General features: G+C 34.3%; 1 protein-coding gene across 1 annotated transcript in view; it reads left to right on the forward strand.

The window, feature by feature from the left end:
* Positions 1-20,443, forward strand: part of PDE3A (phosphodiesterase 3A) — a 310,047-nt gene that overhangs the window by 170,587 nt on the left and 119,017 nt on the right. Inside the window, 1 exon segment of the mRNA XM_079139883.1 lies at positions 16,422-16,472. Within this exon segment, the coding sequence (XP_078996009.1) occupies positions 16,422-16,472 (51 nt within the window).

Consider the following 20,443-nt stretch of genomic DNA (forward strand, 5'->3'; position numbering starts at 1 on the left):
ATACCCAGTTTTCTTTGCTACAGATTAGTTAATGGACTTTTGAGTTGTTTCTATTTGTTTTTTTTTTTGGCTTTTTTAGCTATTATTAATAATCCTTGCTCTGGATATTTATTTTCATATGTTTATGGTATATTTTCATTGCTCTTGGGTATGTATATACTCAGCAGCAAAATTGCTAGATCATATGGTACCTCCATATTCAGCATTTGGAGAAGCTGCCAAATGGTTTCCCAAAGTGTCTAAACTTCTTCGCAATTCCACTAGCAAAGTGTGAGGTCTAATTCTCCACATTCTCACCAATGAACACGTGATTTCTGTTTGTGTATTTTCAACATATTATTGTACCTATCCTAGTAGGTATGGTGTCTCATTGTGGCTTTGATTTGCTCTTCCTCAGTAGCTTAATGATGTTGGAACATCTTTTCATGTGCTTGGTGATCATTTGTATACCTTCATTAGAGAAATATCTATTCAATCTTTTGCCCATTTATTTGTATATTAATTAATTTTTATTTATTTGTGGCACTAGAGATTTAACTAAAGGGTTCTTTAACACTCAGCAATATTTCCAGTCCCTGCCCTTTGGGAGTGGGGAGACAGGGTCTTTTAAATTGATGAGGCTGGCCTCAAACTTGGAATCCTTCTGTTTCAGTCTTCCAAGCTGCTGGGATTACGGGTGTTTGCCACTGCACCCAAATGCATTTTTAATTAGAGTATTTTCATTATATTATTAAAGTGTTAAAGAGTTCTGGATTCTTCATACAAGTATTCTATTCTAGATAAAAATTCTTTATTATATTTATGTTTTACAAGGTTCCCCCTCCCCCTATTTTCTGGCTTGTCTTTTTACTTTCGTGATACCCTGGCTGTTCTATGTTTATTTTAGAAATGAAACTTAGACAAGTTGTTCTAAGGCTAGATTTTAAGATTAGTGTTTATTACCATGATTACTTGAGTAGTGCTTGTTTTGTATTCTCTTAAATTCTTCATCTTTAAATTAAAGATGTAAAATTTTACATAACAATTCTTAATTTCATTGTTCCTCAGACTGTGCTTAATGGTACATAACATGCTCCATGATAAATTTAATTTCTAAAAATATATTTTAGGAATATCTTTTGCTTTCTTTTTTTCTCTAAGGTCACAACATTGAAGGCATGTGACATCCTGATGAAGAATAATTCTGTCCAACTGAACATTTCCAAAGTCCTTTCCCCTTGAAAACAATCTCAATACCAGATTCTGTAATATGTGTCAAAGTAATATCATAAGCTGTTTTTTCTTTGTACCAATTAGTTAGTATGTTATGCTTTCCCTTCGCAATGAATCCATAGTCAGTTAATGTGTGTAGATCTGTTTCTATTTTCAGGGACTTTGCTGGTATGTTTTTGTTGACAGCTTTTATTGCTACTGTTCCATTAGAAATTGTGTGTGTTTGTATGCGTGTGTGTATTTGCATTTGCACATGTCTGCTCACATAGAACTCAATGATGACATTTTCATGGCTTCAGGATGTTGGTTCAGAGGCAATTATCTTTGCCTCATGATCACTTTGGTCATTGCTTCATCTCCAGAGTCCTGTATTGCTTCCAGGCAGGAAGAATGGGAGGACAGGAAGGCTAAGGAGAGACACTAGCCAAATTTTCCCCCCTTTTAAAGAGTTTTCTTGGAAACTTCACATAGGGACGACTTCTTTTATCTCATGGACCAGGACTGTGTCCCATGACCTCCTGATCTGTAAGGGAACTGAGGCTGGGAAATGGAGAGATTCTTAGCTGGGCACATTGCCATCTCTATAAAAACTGGGGTTCTGTGAGTAGGGAGGAACAAAATGTGTGCATGGTCTGTGCAACTAGCAGTGTTTCTCACCAAGGAAAGGGATAACAGGTGGAAAGTTGTCAGTTCTAATGAGGGGCAAAGCCTCTTTTTTACTTGATTCCTCTTGTTTGCATCCCTGAACTTGCCACTCCTCAGATTTTCAACATTTACATCAAGAGTTACCACAGGATTTTAAAACAATGGATCTTTATTTTATTATAATTTTACAAACACATTTTACAAACTGCTTTTCCATAGCAAGAGAATTGGCTGAATGAAATTGAGGTCCAAAAAGTGTTTTCACAACAGTGGAACTTTTTATCAACTCCTCAGTATTTAAAGTCCAAACTTCTTGACTTTCCTTATTGAATTTCCTCCTGGACAGATCAGTCAATCATTCTCTAAATATGTATTTTGACCCTTAACTTGTGCCAGTCACAGTACATACAACAAAGACCAAAGAGGTTTCTGCTGTCCTGAAACTTTTTAAATGGGAGACAATCAAAAGCAAGCAATAAAATAATTAGGATCATTTTGTATTGCAGTAAGTGCAGGAAACAGACATGGTCATATGTGAAAAGTAATGAGGAAAAGAGGAGCTTATATTGGACTGTTTGCTCCCTATCCACCTGTAGCACAAAGCCTGGTGCAGGGCAAGTTTTCAGTTCATGGTCATTGATATTAGATGAATGGATTGTTATATAGATGGATAATGAGTCAGTTGTGAAGAATGTCTCTGAGGAGATATGGGAAATGAAAACTGAATAATGCAAATGAGCCTACAGTACTAAGAAATGGGAAAATTCATTCTAGGGAAAATTCATTCTAAACTACAAAGAGCATTCAGTCTTTGTAGTTTATAGTGGTAAGTTCAAATCTAATTCCAAAACAAGGGAAAAGTCTTTGAAGAGTCTTAACGTGGATTATTTCATTTGTGTTTCATAAAGACTTTGTGCTTCATAAACAGTATGTAAAGTAGATAATCTATTATATCATCTCTAATGTATAAATGAGCAAACTGAACCTAGAAATAATAGAGTAGCTTATCCTGATCCATAAAGTCAGTTAAAATGAAGTTGAAATTCAATTCAAGAAATTCAACTCCAGAATCTACCCTTAAGCACTGTGAAGGATTATGAAGACTCAATAAATGTTCTGTGGTATATACAGTAACTCGCACAACAGGACATGAATTGTTAAATCAGCCAAAAAAGAGAGTCACTTAAATGAAATAAGATCTCCACCAATTTAATGAAGTCAATTTTTATTTTCAGTTGTTACACATGTTTATTTGGGACAAACCTACAAGAGTGGGAGGCAGTGAATAAATTCAATTTTTAAAACATTTTCTAATAGCAACTTATGAATCAAATAGCAGAATCTCTCAAGAAAATACTCTTTCAAAAACAAAACTGTCTATATATAAGAAATTATTATCTGAATTATTCCAAGAGGCCCTGTTTTTCATTCTAATGAGTACATGGAATTTGCAAAAAAAAATTTTTTTTTTGACTTAGAGTCATAATAGTGGGTAAAATTTGTACATTTAAAGTTGTTAACTGAGCTGTGGCATAACAAACTCAGGACCTCATGCATGTTAGAGAAGATTTCTACCACTGAGGTAAATCTACCTGATCCACCTAAACTGCCCTGATCATTTTTTAATTCTTTAGTTCTAATTCTTAAATCTCTCAACAAAGGAAAAGAACCTCATTTCTGTGTCAATTTTATTAGAGAATTTTGACTATGACATGACAATTACTATGTATTTTGTTATGCTCCACCCGAACCCCATTTATAGAATATGTGAATATAGTGAGCCATGTTTTGTTGTGAAACATTTAATACTCCAAATCACAGAAGCCAAGAAAATATGCTTAATCTACTTTTAAAAAGGTGTGTACTTTAAGATTCTACTCTCTTGAAAATAATCCAGAGTTTTCAATTTAGATATACAATCAAATAAGCCCAGAATTCTATCCACTGTGTATGATTGATTCAAATTGACAAGATCAAAGGCAAAGATCAGTACGTCAGTATTGTCCTCTCTCATATAAACCTGAATAATGATTTTAAATAGCCATCATTATGTTAGCTGTTTTCCTAGTTCCTTGCATTTCTTCTCTGAAGATTCACTTTTGGATTCTTATCACCCCTACTCACCCCCACTTTTTTCCCCTTTCCTTTGTTTGTGTTTTGCTTCAGTATAGGTTTTGATACATGACAGTTGCTTATGGGGGGAAAAAAGTGAATAAGTCTCTCAGTTCTATTACGTGATGTAAGAACAAAGGCGGAGAAGTGCCTGGCAATTTTTTTTTTTATCTTTAGTTCTACCCACCATAGTTAATTAAATGCATACAATTTTAACTCCTGTTCTTCCCTTCCTTTCTTCCCTTTCTAATTTGCCATGTTGTCCTTTATTCCATTTCCTTTTTCTTCCTCCTTAACACAGTAAACCATATAGTACAATCTCAAAAGGAATAAATTGCCAAGACAACTTTATTTCTGCACAAGAATATTGGTTTTAGTGTAAACATACCCAGGAAATTACTTTTAACATATCAAATGGGCCTTGGAATAATAAAGGAGAGCATTGAGGGTCAAATCAGATTTGGGAGTGTAGACACATCCTCACCCTGGTCTAAAGAAATATCTTCAGGTCTTGTATAATAATTTCCAGCAATATTTAAAAATCTGGGCAGAAATGCACATGGCTTGCTAAAATGTACTAATTGTAGAGAGTGAAACTCAAAGTAATATTGGTAATAACAAGCTCAGAGGAAAAAAAGAAACTCAGGGGCATGTAACGGGGGAGGCATGGAGTGTTCTCTGCCACTTAAGTGATCTTTTTAAAAAATTTGTTCTAATTAGTTATACATGACAGTGGAATGCATTTTGATATATCATACATAAATGGAGTCTAACTTCTCATTCTTCTGGTTCTATGTGATGTAAAATTATACCAGTCATGTAGTCATATATGCACATAGGGTAATAATGTCTGATTCATTCTATTCTTCCTACCCCCACACCCTCTCCCCTCCCTTCACTCCCCTCTGTCTAATCCAACATAACTCAGTTCTTCCCTTGGCAACACTTCCACCCTTATTGTGAATTAGCATCCTTATATCCGAGAAAACATTTGGTCTTTGGTTCTTTGGGATTGGCTTACTTTGTTAAGCTATCTTTTTATCAACAACCCCATCACCAAAGTGAAGTTGTTTGGGAAAGAGGAAGTAACATGGAGAGCATTTGGAATATTATCTTTTTGCTGAAGGTTTTTTGGCACTGATGAAAAATGTGGCTAAGCTTTGAATGAAATAAGACTTTAAAAAGTTTGTAAAAAGCATTTTTGGAAAAATATAACTTTCAGATTAAGAGAAATTGTTTAAAAACGTATTCAGTGTTTTGTCATTTATAAGAGTTAAAATGAGTTCAATATTTTAAGTCACATGAATTATTGAGATTTATTTTTAAAAGTTTCATCGTTTTATTTTTAAGACCATTTCTAAAAAGAATGTTTCACATAGAGAATTTTCTTTTGATTTACGTGGTTTTGTTGCAACATGTAATAGCTTAGCAGCTAAGTAGTCATATATAAATATGTGTGTGTGTGTGTGTGTATGTGTGTGTGTATATATATAGAATATATATAACTTAGATGTAAAATATATAGTTATGTGTACATAAATATGTGTATGTGTGGATATATATGTCCACAAATGTAAACTCTTTGGAGATCAAAGCAATTTTCCGCTTTGCAACACACATCATTCATTTTAGCTTTGCAACACACATCATTCATTTTAATGCTACAGTCAAGGAAATTGTATTGTTTACAAAAAATGCAGTAAATCAGAATATTTGATAAAAGAGAAAAACAAAATGCTATCCAAATGCAAGACCTCATAAATTTTGTTGGGTTAAAACTTTTGCCCCAACTGAGGCTATGTCTGGATTTCATTATTTTCTCTAGGACTTCCAGTTTTTTTTTTTTTTTTAACCCAGGAAAAGAGATCAATTTTATAGATTAGTTTCATAAAGTTTCCCCCAGTGGGTCTGGCTGAATTTTAATAATTTTCTGGAGAAAATAGGCTTGAATGAGTCCTTTGATGGGACCTTGTATAAATGGAATCTAAATACATAGGGGCACAAGACTATTAGCATGATTCTGTATGAAAATAACAGGTGAAGAGCTTGAAATAATACACAAGGCCTTTATTGCTATTGTGATTTTTATGTTTCCAATTCAGTTACTCAAATTAGGAAGGAATAATACAAGAGTTTAACATACTGTAAAACATAAACTTATAGCCACATTCAGATGCTCACAGATTTGGGTTTTACTTGAAGAGAAGTTCATAGAGTTAATAATTAAAGCCATAATGCCTTCATATTTCATAAGAAAATCGCACTTTGTCCTTAAAACTTTTTTATTGTGTTATTTTAAAATCATTTCCATGGAATTTTGAGGTTTTTTTATTTTTGTGTTTTGTTTTGTTTGCTTGTGATTTTAGACCTATCATTTGCATTGGCTATTTGATTGTGTTTTCAACCATACAAGGTAAAAAAAAAGGTCCCTTCCATATTGAACAGGCTTTCATAGCTCTTGACCTAGTTGACCTTCTTATTTGGAACTGAGCCTTTCTTAATCTTATTAAGCCATTCCATTGCCTCCCATCACCAAGGGGATCCAGTAGTGTTAACATGTGGATTTTCCAATTGTCATACAGAAATTCAGTCTGATTCAGTAGATTTTGTAGACTCCATGGTAATGCACACGTGTTACATAATGATGCATGATTTTATAAATTATAAATTTGTTCAAATTTTATAAACTGTATATTGATGTGGTCAAGGTATCAATTTTTTTCCCATTCTAGTTTACTAGAATGTAACCATGTCATCTTAATTATGATTTTTTCAAAGAATTAAAATGTAGTAACCCCTAAATAACATGTATTTATTAATAAATTAAAGATAATAGCTAACATTTAATGAAGCTTAACTATGCACCAAGATGGTGTAACTGGTGAGAATAAACTGGTCAGTTTGACCTATGGAGCTCACAGCTTGACCAATAGGTTGTACTTTATTAATGATACAGAAGCCCATGGTGACTCTGAATTGGCAACTTAAACATTTGTTGTGCTTAGAGAACATGAAGCTAGAAATGTATACTCAATAAACATTTGTTGAAAGAGTGTATGAATGAATGAATGAGTGAAGTTAGCAATGAATAATTGGTACTAATGAGATGGGATAACTAAACACTTGATCATATAATTTACTATAGGTTTTAAGGTAATTCTATATCCAACATTTTAACATTTGACTAGTTTATGCATTTACAAAGGATTTTCAGAGATGTTAAATTTTGCTTATATTCCATAATTTTAAAGAAGGTGGAAACTAGATAGTGGAAAATGGAGAGAAATAAACCCATCACATTAACAACAGCCTTTAGTTCCATGAAAGATAATGAAATTTGATGTCTTTTTCTCTTTCCTCACCAACATACTCCAGTGCCAAAGACCTAATGCTTAGTTTGGACTCAATAGTTATTTACTATTAAAAGTTGTACAACTGGACAAAATTCACGATTTGCAACCATTCAACCTAAGTTTTAATCAATGTTTAACCACTAGCTAGTTATGTTACTGTTTTACCTCTCTGAATCCATTTCCATATCCATAAAATAGGGATCATATGTACCTGTGACTTTTTTTAACGTAACAAAAGAAAATAAAATGAAAGAAAAGTATTTAGAAAATTGCAAAATATAGTTTCAAAAGTGTTCCATGGAAAACTATTACTCTCTCTTTAAACAAAAAGGTTCTCTGATCAAATGTTTCCAGAAATGTTTGAATTAATTTCCTTTCCCTTAAGACTTTGCCAGATGTTAATGTACCAGGGTGTATTGGGAACATATATTGGTGAATTACATTAGGTATGCAGAAGTTCAGAAGCTTACTCTACGTTACTGTCGTTTCTTCATAAAAATACCTCACAAGAAAGTTATTTAGGCACTGTCGAGACCGATGTGATTGTATTAGTAGTAGTAGTACCCAGGACAAAAATTAGCAATGAAAGTTACACAAATTCCATGTATTCAAGATAGGCAAGATGTATGAAGTGAAAGTAAGGAAGCTTTGTAGGAGTAGCCGCAGCATACAGGATCAGGGTATTGATGGTCATTGTGGGTAGGAACAGAAATAGAATTATGAAAACATTTTAGTCCTGAGTGTGGGAACATCATTATCAGCCTTACATAAATAGAGAACTCTGAATTTCACTCTGTCTAGAGCCTCCTTACTCTCCAGTGTGGATGGAATTTATACAGGCCACTAGATCAGAATTGCTAGAGTTAAGATGAGGGATTTAGTATTTGCCAAGTGAATGAAATTCAGGCAGTTATCACCAACTATAAAACTAAACAAAAATTTTTGTTAAATTTAGTCTAACGTCGTGATGTTTTCAGGTTCTCAGTGGTTTCTAAGAATGGCCAGTTCTAAATGATCCTGTTTGCCTGCTTATTTGTGTGAAGACTGAAGATGTGAAAGCTAAATTATTGTTGGAAACAATAAGAATTTAGATCTTGAGTCCGATCTGAAGGCAGGAAAGGCTGGGACCAGTAAGTTGAAAGAGACTCTCTTTCCTCGTCCCATCCAGGAGGTGAGAGCTGACAAAGAAACAAGAAACCTTTGTGAAGCTCTGAGATATGCAGTGCATATTTTCACAGCTTTTTGCTACACTCTGTATAATATAACAATGCCTCTGTCCCCCCATGGAATCGTCAATAAAATCAGCCTCACTTAGAAATGCCCTTAGACGTGGGAGTGATTTGGGTGCTGTGAATGTGAAGTAGCGTAATGAAGCTGTTGATCAGACTGGTTGCCAGTCATATCTTATTTACCCAGAGAAGGTTCATGTTGTGTACTAACTAGTTTGTAAATTAGTTTACAAAGGAGGGTCAATCTTTTTCAGCCCCATCTGTATTAGGCATGTCTGCATCAATCAACCCAAACCCCAGTGTAGAACCTGAAGTGCTGGGTGACAGTGCCTGGGAGTTACAGCTGTGCAGTGATCATCTTAGCTTTTCTAGTCTGACCCCCAAACAAAAGCAGACTTCCAGTGTCCCTTTTCTGAAGAGCACAATGTAGTCTTGCCCTTCTTATTGGGTTGACAAGGGGCCAAGGAAAGGAACACCAAGGAATAAGAGCAATTTCCTGAAAAGACTAGGCAAGGGTTGGGCTGTCCTGAATGTTCTGTCACAGATCTGCCCAGTCCAGGGGCTGGCTTCTGGGAGAGCCTGTGGGCATGGGTAGGCCCATCTTCTCTCATGGAGTTCTGGAGGGAGGAAACATAGATATGGAGAAATTAAAGAAAAATGTATGCCAAGAGAAGCATCCACAGCAACATGCCGATGCTGAAGAATTTTTAATTCACTTATCAAATTGAAAACTCCATGCCCATGATACTAAATATACAGGTCAAAGTACTTGTTCTTAGGCATTTTATGTTTTTATTTGGCCGTTCTTGGAATCAAACCCAGGACCTTACTTCATGCTAGCACTCTGTCACTGAGCTCCAACCCCAGTTCGCATTTTATGACTCATGATAGACCAAACATATAAAAGAATAATAAAATTATGCTATTTATTATGATTAATATAAAGTTGCTTTTGTGCACAATTGTGCATGTTCTGTAAATTATTGTTGTATTGAATGGAATTAAGAGATTGGTGAATGGAGAATCCTTGTTACCTCCATTTTTGTCTCAAGAATATTCCCTGGAGCTAATGATCAAATTTTGTATTGATTTATAAATTCAGCAGAGTGTCAGATACATGATTTGTGATTGCAAAGATCTGACCTCTTTATAAATTGTTAAGATATACTTTGCTTCTGTTCCAGTCTTTGGTTCTGCCTCAGAGTCTCCATGTGTTGATCGTTCTGTCCCGCATCCTCTTCCCCCAGATCTGTGTGTCTGGCTGTCTGTCTTAATCCAGATCTCTGGTAAAATGTCTTTTTCTCAGAGAGGATTTCCCTGATATGCTTATGAAAATGGAGTTCTGCTCCCAGCCCCTACCTGTCATTCCACACTTCTTCATCCTTTCTTTGCATTCTGAGCTTCTTTATACCTGCATTATCACCTGGTAGATGTACGTTTGTGATGCATCGTCCCATGTTCCTTCACTAGAAGCAGCACTAGGGGAGCAGAGGGCATCGTTCACTGATTTATAAGTTTGATTTATAAGTTATGTGCTTTGCACATAATAAGCATACAGTAAATATTCAATGAATAAATGAAGTCAAAGTAACGTGTTTGGTAACTTTTGCTTCTTTAGATGTATATTATTTTTATGCATTTGAAAGTACGTTTTAGTAATTTTCAACAAGTCAAAGAGAATGGTTTTCTTGAAAGTGGTGCAAAAGCAAAGTGTGACTGTTCCTCTCTGTCGTGACCTTTTATTTCATATCTCAAAACTCCTTGCCCTTTTTAAGTACACACAGTGGATAGTTTCTTCTTTCCCATCTTGTCACAGTTCTGCAGCTTTCAGACCCTCAGTAGCTGGCATGGTGATGTTTTCTCCCAGGAAGCCCCTAAAAAAAGGCATTGATTTTTTTTTTATATGAACAATAAGAGAAAGTATAGCTGGGAAGAACAGATAAACATTAAATGAAAATGTTTTACCTACAGAAATGTACTTTTGACTGTCTCCATTTCTCATGCTATTATTAAAATATCTCTGCTTGGATAGAACCTTTTTGTTTCCATGCTGACTACTTTGCTGCGCCTGTGAACTTTTTAAATCCTGTATTTGGCAGCAGTTGTGTTTTCCTTGGAACTTGGTGCTGTGCAACATACTGCTAGCTGAGGACTGTGATGTAGAAATTTATTATTAAAAATAAAATAGAGGGAAGAAATTATTCCATAAGGATGAAAATGTCTCAGTGTCAAGAAGCTAGGATTTGCAAAGTGCTTTATATAACAGATTGTGTTTCTTGTCAAGGGAGCATAGTTGATTTGCTAGGACTGAATTGTAAGGGGAAGTCTTTATTTTGACTGTCCTTGCTTCATGAATGCTAAAGGAATAGGAAGCCTACTCTTTTTTCTCTTTCTTTCTCTCTTTTTTTTTCTTTAAAGGATTTCTTCATCCGACGGAAAGATTTTTGTTTGCCATGTGTAGGCATAACCTTTGACAGTATGTCCCTAGACCTCCTGGTAAGAAGCTTATTAAAATGTTCCTTCCCAGAGAACTAATCACAAGTTCAGTAGCCATGAGGGTATTCCTTTATATGGATGGTGAGAGACAAACATTTTTTTCTTCCTGAATTAAGTGGCCATATAATCTTATCAACAAGAATGTTTTCATTTCCTACATTTTTATTGACTATTCCAGTGCCTGTCTCCCTTTTTCATATTTCTAGTATCCTATGTAACTAATCTGAAAATCATGATCATTCTTCTTCCCCAGAGAGTATTGTATCATGTTAATAAACTCTTGGACTTTCCCAGAATTGCATAGGTATCATGCTGCTATTCCTTTTTCTTAAAGGTATTTCAGCATCTACTTCTGTTCCTCATTGTCTGAGACCCATTAATGTCTTTAATATAATCCTGTGAACATGTGTAATGACTACTTTGGTCATCGGCAATTTAACAAAAATACATCTGTTTGATTGAAAGGAGGTTTTGACTTCCTCATTGATATAACATCAACATTGGCTTGCCCTTAATTAGGAATTTCACTGATTTCATTCTGCAAGTTTTCTTCTTTACTATTTATTGTGATTAACAGATAGTTTTTTTAATTGTAATTAATAGTCTGGCGAGTAGGGATAGGGAAACGTCTGTGTAGTAGTTGGTGAAACATTTAGCCCTATGGTTCTGCTATAACACGAATGTTTTCCACTGACAGATTGCTCAGGTTAAATGGTCTGTAGTATTTAGTATCATTTCATCACATTATGAATGACTTTTTAAAAAGTAATACTGAAAACATCCTGCTTATTCTTTGCTCCATGATCTGAGGATAGTGTTCTTATGATATAAAAATCAAGTTTTGCAGAATAAAACTTTGTATGTTATTATGTGCTATTTATTATAAGATGGCAGCTTATTTTCCTTCTGTCCCAATCCCCCATCAAGTGCCCAGTGTGCTTTACCCATGGAATGAGGTGTAGCCTTGACACTCTATCCAGGTCTCATCCCCCGCTGCCTCTTTCTCTGTGTTAAAGAAGAAAATGACAGAGGACACCACAATAAATTCTATACATTCAAATAATAAAGGCTAAATTTTGGTTCAGATTATTTTAATTAAAAATAGAATTTTAATTAAAATAAAATCTTTATGTGATTTCTCAAGTCCAAAGGGGAAACTATTCTGTTAATTTCCTTTAATGCTCTTCTTATTAACTGGAGAATATCCTCGCATCTCATTTATCACATGTAGATTTAATTCCCTGTTTACAATATTTTACCTAGCATGTAGCTTTCTTTTTTTTAAAAAAACATTTTTTTTTTTTTTTTTTGTTTTAGTTGTAGGTGGTCACAAATACCTTTATTTTATTTATTTATATGTGGTGCTTAGGATTGAACCCAGTATCTCACATGTGCTAGGTGAGCACTCTACGGCTGAGCCACAACCCCAGCCCCTAGCATGTAGATTTCTATAACTTTATTACTTGGAAAAAAAAAAAAGTACCAATGGTGTACATTTTAGACGCATACAAAAAAGAATGTTCAACTCAGAGTCTTCAAATGCAATAGGATATAGTAAAAATGCATAAGAATAGGATAAAATAGAATTTCTTTATTCTTTAAAATTAGTCTATTATATAATGCTAGAAAATAACTCTGATACATATGATTTTCTCTTCATGACCCAAATGAATATACATTCTGAATGTTTTTGTTCTTTTAATAACATGGGTTCCTTAATGGCAGAGAGCAGTGAATTTTGTGCTCTTGACTTCTTGACATATTGTTATTGTCAAATGTTCTTTTTTAAATCAATATATTGTAGATTATAATTTGCATTTGGTATTTAGTTCTTTTTACTGTGATATCCATACAGAGTAGACTTTAGTAAGTTATTCCAACCCTGAGAGTTTAAACTCATCCATAATAGCCAGCCTCTTATAAAATGTTCTTTTCAGAAGATCATGATAAACCATTTCACTTGCAGCTCAGTGCTCAAGTTTATTTTATCTTTAAAGTTGCCAAAAACAAGCATCTAGTCTTCCTGTTATGAATGCAGTATATTCTCAAGTCCTTAATAAGGCAAATGATTGAAATGGGCCAAGAAGTGCTTTTGATAGTTCTAATTAACAACCAATTAAATGTTTTATATGTTTCTAAATCATACTGTTTCTTTAATTGATTAGTGTTTGTGCACCTTATTACAATCAACTTTTAATTAGTATTAATGGTTATTCATTAGCAGCAGTAATGCCAATAAATTAGAAATGTTAAAAAGTGAAAGCGTTAAAGAAATATCAATTATACAATCATCTAATTTTATATAATGATCATCTGAGTTAAGTTTTCCAGAATTGTGTGCTAACCAAACTATTAATAAATCATCAAAGAAATTTCAAAGCTTACAGTGATTGGCTATGTCTTATCCAAAATTAGTAGGTTAAAATTATTTAGGTATATTTTTGACTTACTAAACTGTGTTTCTCGTGCTTTTTTTTCTTTTTTTCTTTTTTCTTTTCTTTTTCTTTTTTTCGTTGGGAGACAGGTACTAAGAATTGTAACCAGGATCACAGAGCTACACTCCTAGTCCTTTTTATTTTAACAAAGAGTCTTGCTAAGTTGCTGAGGCTGGCCTCAAACTTGCTATCCTCCTGCTTCAGCAGTTGAATTCAGGAGTTGAATTGCTAGAATTACAGGTGTACACCACCACAGGGGCACAATGTTTTTGTAATGGCTTTGAAAGTCTAATTTTAATTGCTGTATAACATTCTTTGGCATACTATCATTTCTTGGATAATTTCTCATTTGTTGGATAACACAGGAATTAACACATTATAATTACTGTATTTTTACCTTTGGACTTACTAGTTCAAAGGGTTTGAATTTTTAAGGCTATTGGGTATGTATAATTATATCCATGTCTTATAAATGTTTGTAAATATACTATATACATTATGTAAATGTACTATATATATGCTATAAACTAGCAATGTATATGTTTACTTTTCCCCCTAACACATCCAATTCACATCATGATTAATTTCCTAATTTAATAGGCAGCAGTACTATCTTATTGTTTATAATGAATTTCTTTCATTTCCAATAAAAACTTTTCCATAAATGAATCAAATATTCATTTTTCTTCTGTAAATTGTTCCTATCCTTCTCTATGAGGGTTGTGCTTTTTTGAAATTCTTCAGCATTCTTAATGTGCTTAAAACATTATCTTTTACCTATTATTTACCGCAGGTATTTAGCAATGTCAAATTTGTAAAGATGTTTAAAATTTTTATACAACCAGATCAATTGATCCTATTTTGTGATTTAGAAGGAAGAAAAGAGATCTTTAAGGAAACGATTTAAGGCCGGGGTTGTAGCACAGTGATACTTCCTAGCACGGATGAGGCCCTGGGTTTAGTTGCCCGCACTGGAGGGGGTTGGAGAGAAGAACCGGGGAATGTAGAGAAAGGAAAGGAGGAAGGAAGGAAAGAAGTTCACATTTGTTTCAAGTTTGTTTTTTTTTTTTTTCCCCCAAGGCAGGTTAATATTTACCTAGATTTTATTCTACTTTATACTTACAGTTTCCTTCTTTTTAAATAAATTGAATCTTTCAAATGTGGAATGAATATTAGTGTTTGTTATAAGGTTAAACTTTAAATGTTTTTCCTCAAAAAGGCTATTTCTTTTGTTCATTTTTGGAACAAACATTTTCTTTTTCATCCTTTTGGTGCAAGATATACCTGTGTGTGTTTCTAACTCTCCACTATGTTTCATTCATTTCTATCTTGATTATCCACACTTGAGGTTAAGTTTTAGAAAATGTTTTCATAACCAGGAGGCTACTTCTATGCTTTGTACTGTTTTCTAAGTGATGCTTTTCCTAGGGTATAGATATAAGCTATACATCATCATGTTTTGATATACAGACACATAGTGAGGTAATCAGTATAATTAAGAAAATGCACATGCCATCATCTCACCTCACCCCTCCTTCTTTCTCTGTTTATTTTCCTTGTGTGTGTGTGTGTGTGTGTGTGTGTGTGTGTGTGTTAACAGTGGCTAGCATTTACTCTCAACAAATTTCTAGTGTGCAATAAATATCACTACCTTTAGTTCTTATGCTGTACATTAGATCTCTAGTCTTAATCACTCTGTATAACTGATTCTTCAATGCTCCCTCAGGTACAATTTACATTTGGGGGTTTAAAAATATTTTTATTTAAAAGTATTCTATTGGCTGTTGTATAGTTCCTCAGTAAAGATTAACCTCTTTCTATGTATCATGATAGACGATTTCTTAATAATGTTCAGATGATTTTTTAAATTGTTTTATCATTAAAAACTTACTTATATCTACTAAGAAACCATTACATACAGAAAAGTAAATGACGTATAAATACATTTATAGCCCACCTTGAGGGTGCAGAAGTCTATTGTAAATAGTTCTTCAGTTCTTGTGAGTAGTGAGTGTGTTGGGTAGATGAATGAATTTCAGTTCCCTCAGTTGATATCTTTTCTTTCTTTAATAGTCTTCCTATAAATATTATTTTTTCTTTCGTCTTGTGTGGGAGAGGAGGGTACTGGGGGTTGAACTTGGTCTCATGTGTGGTCAACAAGCCCTCTATCACTGAGCTATATCCTAGCGCTTTTTTATTTTATTTTGGGCCACGGTCTTGCTCAGTTGCCCAGGCTGGTCTCAAACTTGCCATCCTCCTGCCTCAGCTTCCTGAGTAGCTGGGATTGCATGTGTGCACCACCATGTCCAGCTCTTCTCTAAATGTTTTTCTAATAAATAAATAACCTGTGTTGTAGGTAGAACAGCTCAGGACTATTTTAACAATGGAAATAACTTGATATTTTATAGTCTTTGTTAAGAAAAAATTAAATATTGTGATGTTAGAGGCATATTTCACACCAAATAATACTTTTAATTTTTGGACCTCTCATGTTTTGGTGATATTACCAGAATAGAATGAAAAAATATTGAAATATGTTGGCCTTCTGGTTCTTATTTGTGGCAGTGGGTTAGACTACACTATTAGATTACTCAGCATATTTTCCTACTTATCTGGAAACGTAATGCTATGCCAATAAAGCTTTACAGGATTTGACATCTATCTAGGATGTTCTAGCAAAGAACAGTAAAGTTTTACCTTTGTGGATTCTTTTTGTCACTTACTGATATGTACCTTCAAAATAACTAGAGGTTGAAACACTTGCTATCAAACCCTAAGGTTTGATATTCAGGTGTGTTGATCTATTCACAATGATTATTTAATGCATCCCTATTAGAATATGGATTTCAATAATTGTTCTTCAAAAGAAAGAATAAAAAGATTTGTTATGTCACATAATCATTTAATTGACCATAGTTGTAATATTATTATCCTTACAGCTCCTGGGACACTCGGAATGGGACCACAAACGAGGGCCACGAGGGTCACAGGTACGTGCCTGGGCCTTTTCTTTTCCCCATTTTGTTTCTGAATGCTTGGAGCCATGAGTTTTCTGAAAGTCAAGGAATGACAATAAGTAGAGAAGGAAGAGGCACCATAATCATGCCATTTGTTTTTATTTAAGTTAGCTGTAATTAAAGTCTGGATTTCAGTCCCCAAAGGCGGAGGCTGGTATATTCCTCCAAGGAGCTTTCTGGCATTCCTGATTGCTTGTGTTTACGTAAAGGGAGATTTTATATTCATCTTGTCTCTGCAGAATACATTTTGATCAGCAACCCACTCTCTTGATTTTAATTCACTTCCTTTGATAATTTTTCCATGTATTTTCTTTTTTTCCCTCTCTCTATCTTCCTGTTTTTGGTTAAATATTTTGAAATACAATCAGGGTAAACTCTGAACTAATTAGAAGATTTTGTCTCTAAATTAACTGTCTTCGTCTAAGGGAAATAGAAAGATGAAAGGACCTATTATTTTTGAAAAGAAACAAATTTGAAACCTTTCTATATTACCAGACTGTTTTCATTGTCTTACTTTATGTCTCAGGCCAGGAGAAAAACTTCCATGACGCATTTATGCTTTTCTAATGACCTAATTAGACAATGTGGATTTGTTTTGCTTCCATAATTACTTGGCCTGACAGAATAAAGGCTGAGTTTTACACTAAGAAAATTATCTTTTCTCCTCGAGTATTTTTTAAAAGAAATATAAAAATAATAATTTTTTTTCTCATAATAGTTGATGTTTACCTGACTCTAAACATGCCAAATAAAAAATGAAGTGGGTGGAAATTTTTACCTCTGCTGGTCACATTTTGTACTTGCTGCTACTAAAAAAATATTGTGGGAAGAGAGTCTAATGTACAACACTGTAAGTGTGAATTCATTGTGAAGCATGAACTTTTCCTGAGTGTCTCACACACCTATCTCTGCCTCCGTGGTCATGAAGTGTGTGTGGATCACTGTATTTACCTTAGGTCACTGGGAAAATAAAACCAAATTAGTCCATTGTTTGAGCTGAGCTTTTATTAGCTATGATTTTATTTTTGTCTATTATTAATTTGAATACTAAATAATCAAAACCAATTCAGTAAGTTAGGGTTATCACAAAGAATGTAAGTTTTGGTCTTTCTAACTCAGTCACCTCCCCATCTTTATTTCCCCTGATCACTCTCACTCTGTACACATCTGTTAAATTAGAATTTGCTGCAAGGTTGGTAATGTAGTGGTGAAATTAATGTTAATTCATTGTGATTCGAAACCAATAATAAAGACAAGCACAGGTAAGGAAGTCTGTGGTGTCTGATCATTGCCACCAAAGATGTTTTGGTATTCAGAAAGGCCGAGCAAGTTTTTGAGGACATGTCCCTTCAAAGTAACGAAGTATTTTGATGAGAGCACTTTGTGTCTATGTGTATAAATTAACATTATTGCTTAGAATGTATTACTTCCTATGTGGTGTAGTTTGCTATAATTTGTTTCCCAGTTGGGATTGGTCATTCTGTCATAAATTGGAAAGAATCTTTAAAAGTACCATAATTTAATATTAAACATAATAAATACAGAATTAAACATTTTAAAATTCCAGATATTGTATGCTAACTGGAATAACTCAGAATTACACATACAAAATTATTTTGAAAACTGAAGTTTGATGGATGTTGAAAACCTAAAGTAGTTGTGAAAAGCAAAGAAGTTAGAGCAGTCATGAGCACCAGGGTCTGTCTTGGATCTCTCCACTTGCAGAGTAACTATTCTAAATGTTATATACGTTTGTTTACTTTGATTCTTTAAATCACATAAAAATTGTTAAGGTAAAAAGGAAAAACACATCTCATAGTCAAACCAGTAATAACTGCAACAAAGCTGTTAGTCTTTGGAAATGCTTGATAGACAAATTAAGCATATTAGGTAATAACCACTTTTCTAATTCTAGTTCCTCACTTTGGGGGGGTATTTTTATGTTTTAGATCCTTTACCCCTTCTTTTCTGACTTTTATTTTTCTTTTATAGACAGTGCCTGTCAGCCTTTCAAACAGTCTGCACTGAAACATATAGATCTTAATATTTACTAATACTCCAAGGCCTGGCTCATACCCCACCTCATTTTAGTTTAATTTATGTTGGGTTTTTAAAACCCAGCACAGTGCTGGGTCTAACCTGGAAGAAAACTTGAAAGATAGGTTACTGCTGTCTAAGAGGTCACAAACTCAGTTAGAACAAACTTCTCCATATAATTCACATGTAAGACATTCTGATAGACAAAATAGCAAATGTATAAATAATGTTTGATGGGATTTAGGTAAGAGAGAGTAGTCCTTCTCCCTAGTAAAACTAGGACATTCTTCCTAGAAGTGATGCTATCAGAGATAAGCCTTCAAGGATGGGCAAGCTTCGAGAAGTGGAAAGAGAAAGGTGAATGAAAATGTTTGAGTAAAACTCTGAACTGAGAAGAGTGGGGCATATTTCAATGTAGTGCATGTTCTCGAGTCTTCTTTATAAACACTTGCTGGATTGAAGTTCTGTAAAGGAATAATCTAGAGAATGCTATATAGCATAGCTGAGGAGGTAGAAATAAGAAGGATCAAGAGTTTGAAATGGAGCCCTGGAAGAATTAGTGCCATCAGCACAGACCACTTGAGAGGCAAGATGCTCAGTTCAGTGTTAGCAACGTTGAATGAGAAGTGGAAATGACAGTTGGAAAAGGGAGCTTCGGAGGAATGGTTCAGGGACTTCTCTGATGCTCTATAGTGAGTAGAGCAGAAGGCGTCAATTTGGGAATGCTGATCATACTTGTGATAATTTATATACACCAGTAGATAGATTTCCAGAAAGAGAATGTTAAGAGCAAAAGGCAGAAGAAAAGTTGGTCCATGGATAAAATGTACTCTTAGGGCCCAGTAAAAGCTATGGAGGGAGTTACTGCATGTGCACGTTCTCACCAGGTTCTAGCTGGAGAAGTGATTCAGAATTAAAAGCAGTGTCCTAGCAGCTTACACCAAGGACAGCACTGAGACCACAGACTCCAGAAAATAAAAAATATAGAAAATGCCTTTGATTCAATGATTATGATACTAGTGAACTTTGAGAATATGATTTTGATAAGTGGTGGTGGAAAGAAAAATAGAGGAGTTGAGAAGTGTCAGATACCAGAGAGATGTCTTGAGGAGCTTTAGAAAAGGTGGGGTGTAGAAAGGCATGGCAGAAGTGAGTGATTTTTTTTTTTTTTTTTCTCTTTATGCTAAGGTGCTATGTGAATCTTAACAATTCCCGGAAAACAAAAAGAAAAATTGCAGAAAAGAATAAGCTAAATTTCTCAATAGTGCACTGATTAAGGATTGAGAGAATGGAGCTGTTCCCGGGTGGACACACACACCCACCTTGGTCCTCTGACACCCAGTTATGTGTTTTCCTTATAGTCAAGCCCCACCCACCTCACCATTGACACTACTTCAGGAAAATGGACCATATTCTAAAATGAACCACTTAGATAAGTCCACCCAAAAGCAGAGATAAAAAGCTTTGGAACGATAGTAGAGACATCTGTATATGAACAAGAGAGAGAAATACAGATATTAGAAAATAGAGAAAAAACTATGACCCTAATGATTGAGATTTTCTCAATAGATAAATTAGAATGGTAGAAAACATATGGAATAAATGTTGTTTAAATAGCTAAAAAGGAAAACTGGCTTGGTTTGGTTATCAAACGATGGCTAGGTACAAACAGGGGTGTGCTAGCCCAAATGACAAAGTGTAGCATGTTTTGCTTTGTTTTGTTGATTAAGAAAAAAAAAAAACATGAAAATATGTCAGATACTTTTTTAACCTTTGAGGAATCAAAAGAGTAACAAAACAACTTTTGCCTTCATACAATTGCCTGGCAATATTTTTTCATTCATCTACATTTGTGCAATACCAGTTGTAATTCAATATGACAGCTTTTAAACTTGTGCAGAATCATT

The sequence above is a fragment of the Sciurus vulgaris genome, assembly GCF_902686455.1.
Source record: "Sciurus vulgaris genome assembly, chromosome: 5".
NCBI classification, from domain to species: domain Eukaryota; kingdom Metazoa; phylum Chordata; class Mammalia; order Rodentia; family Sciuridae; genus Sciurus; species Sciurus vulgaris.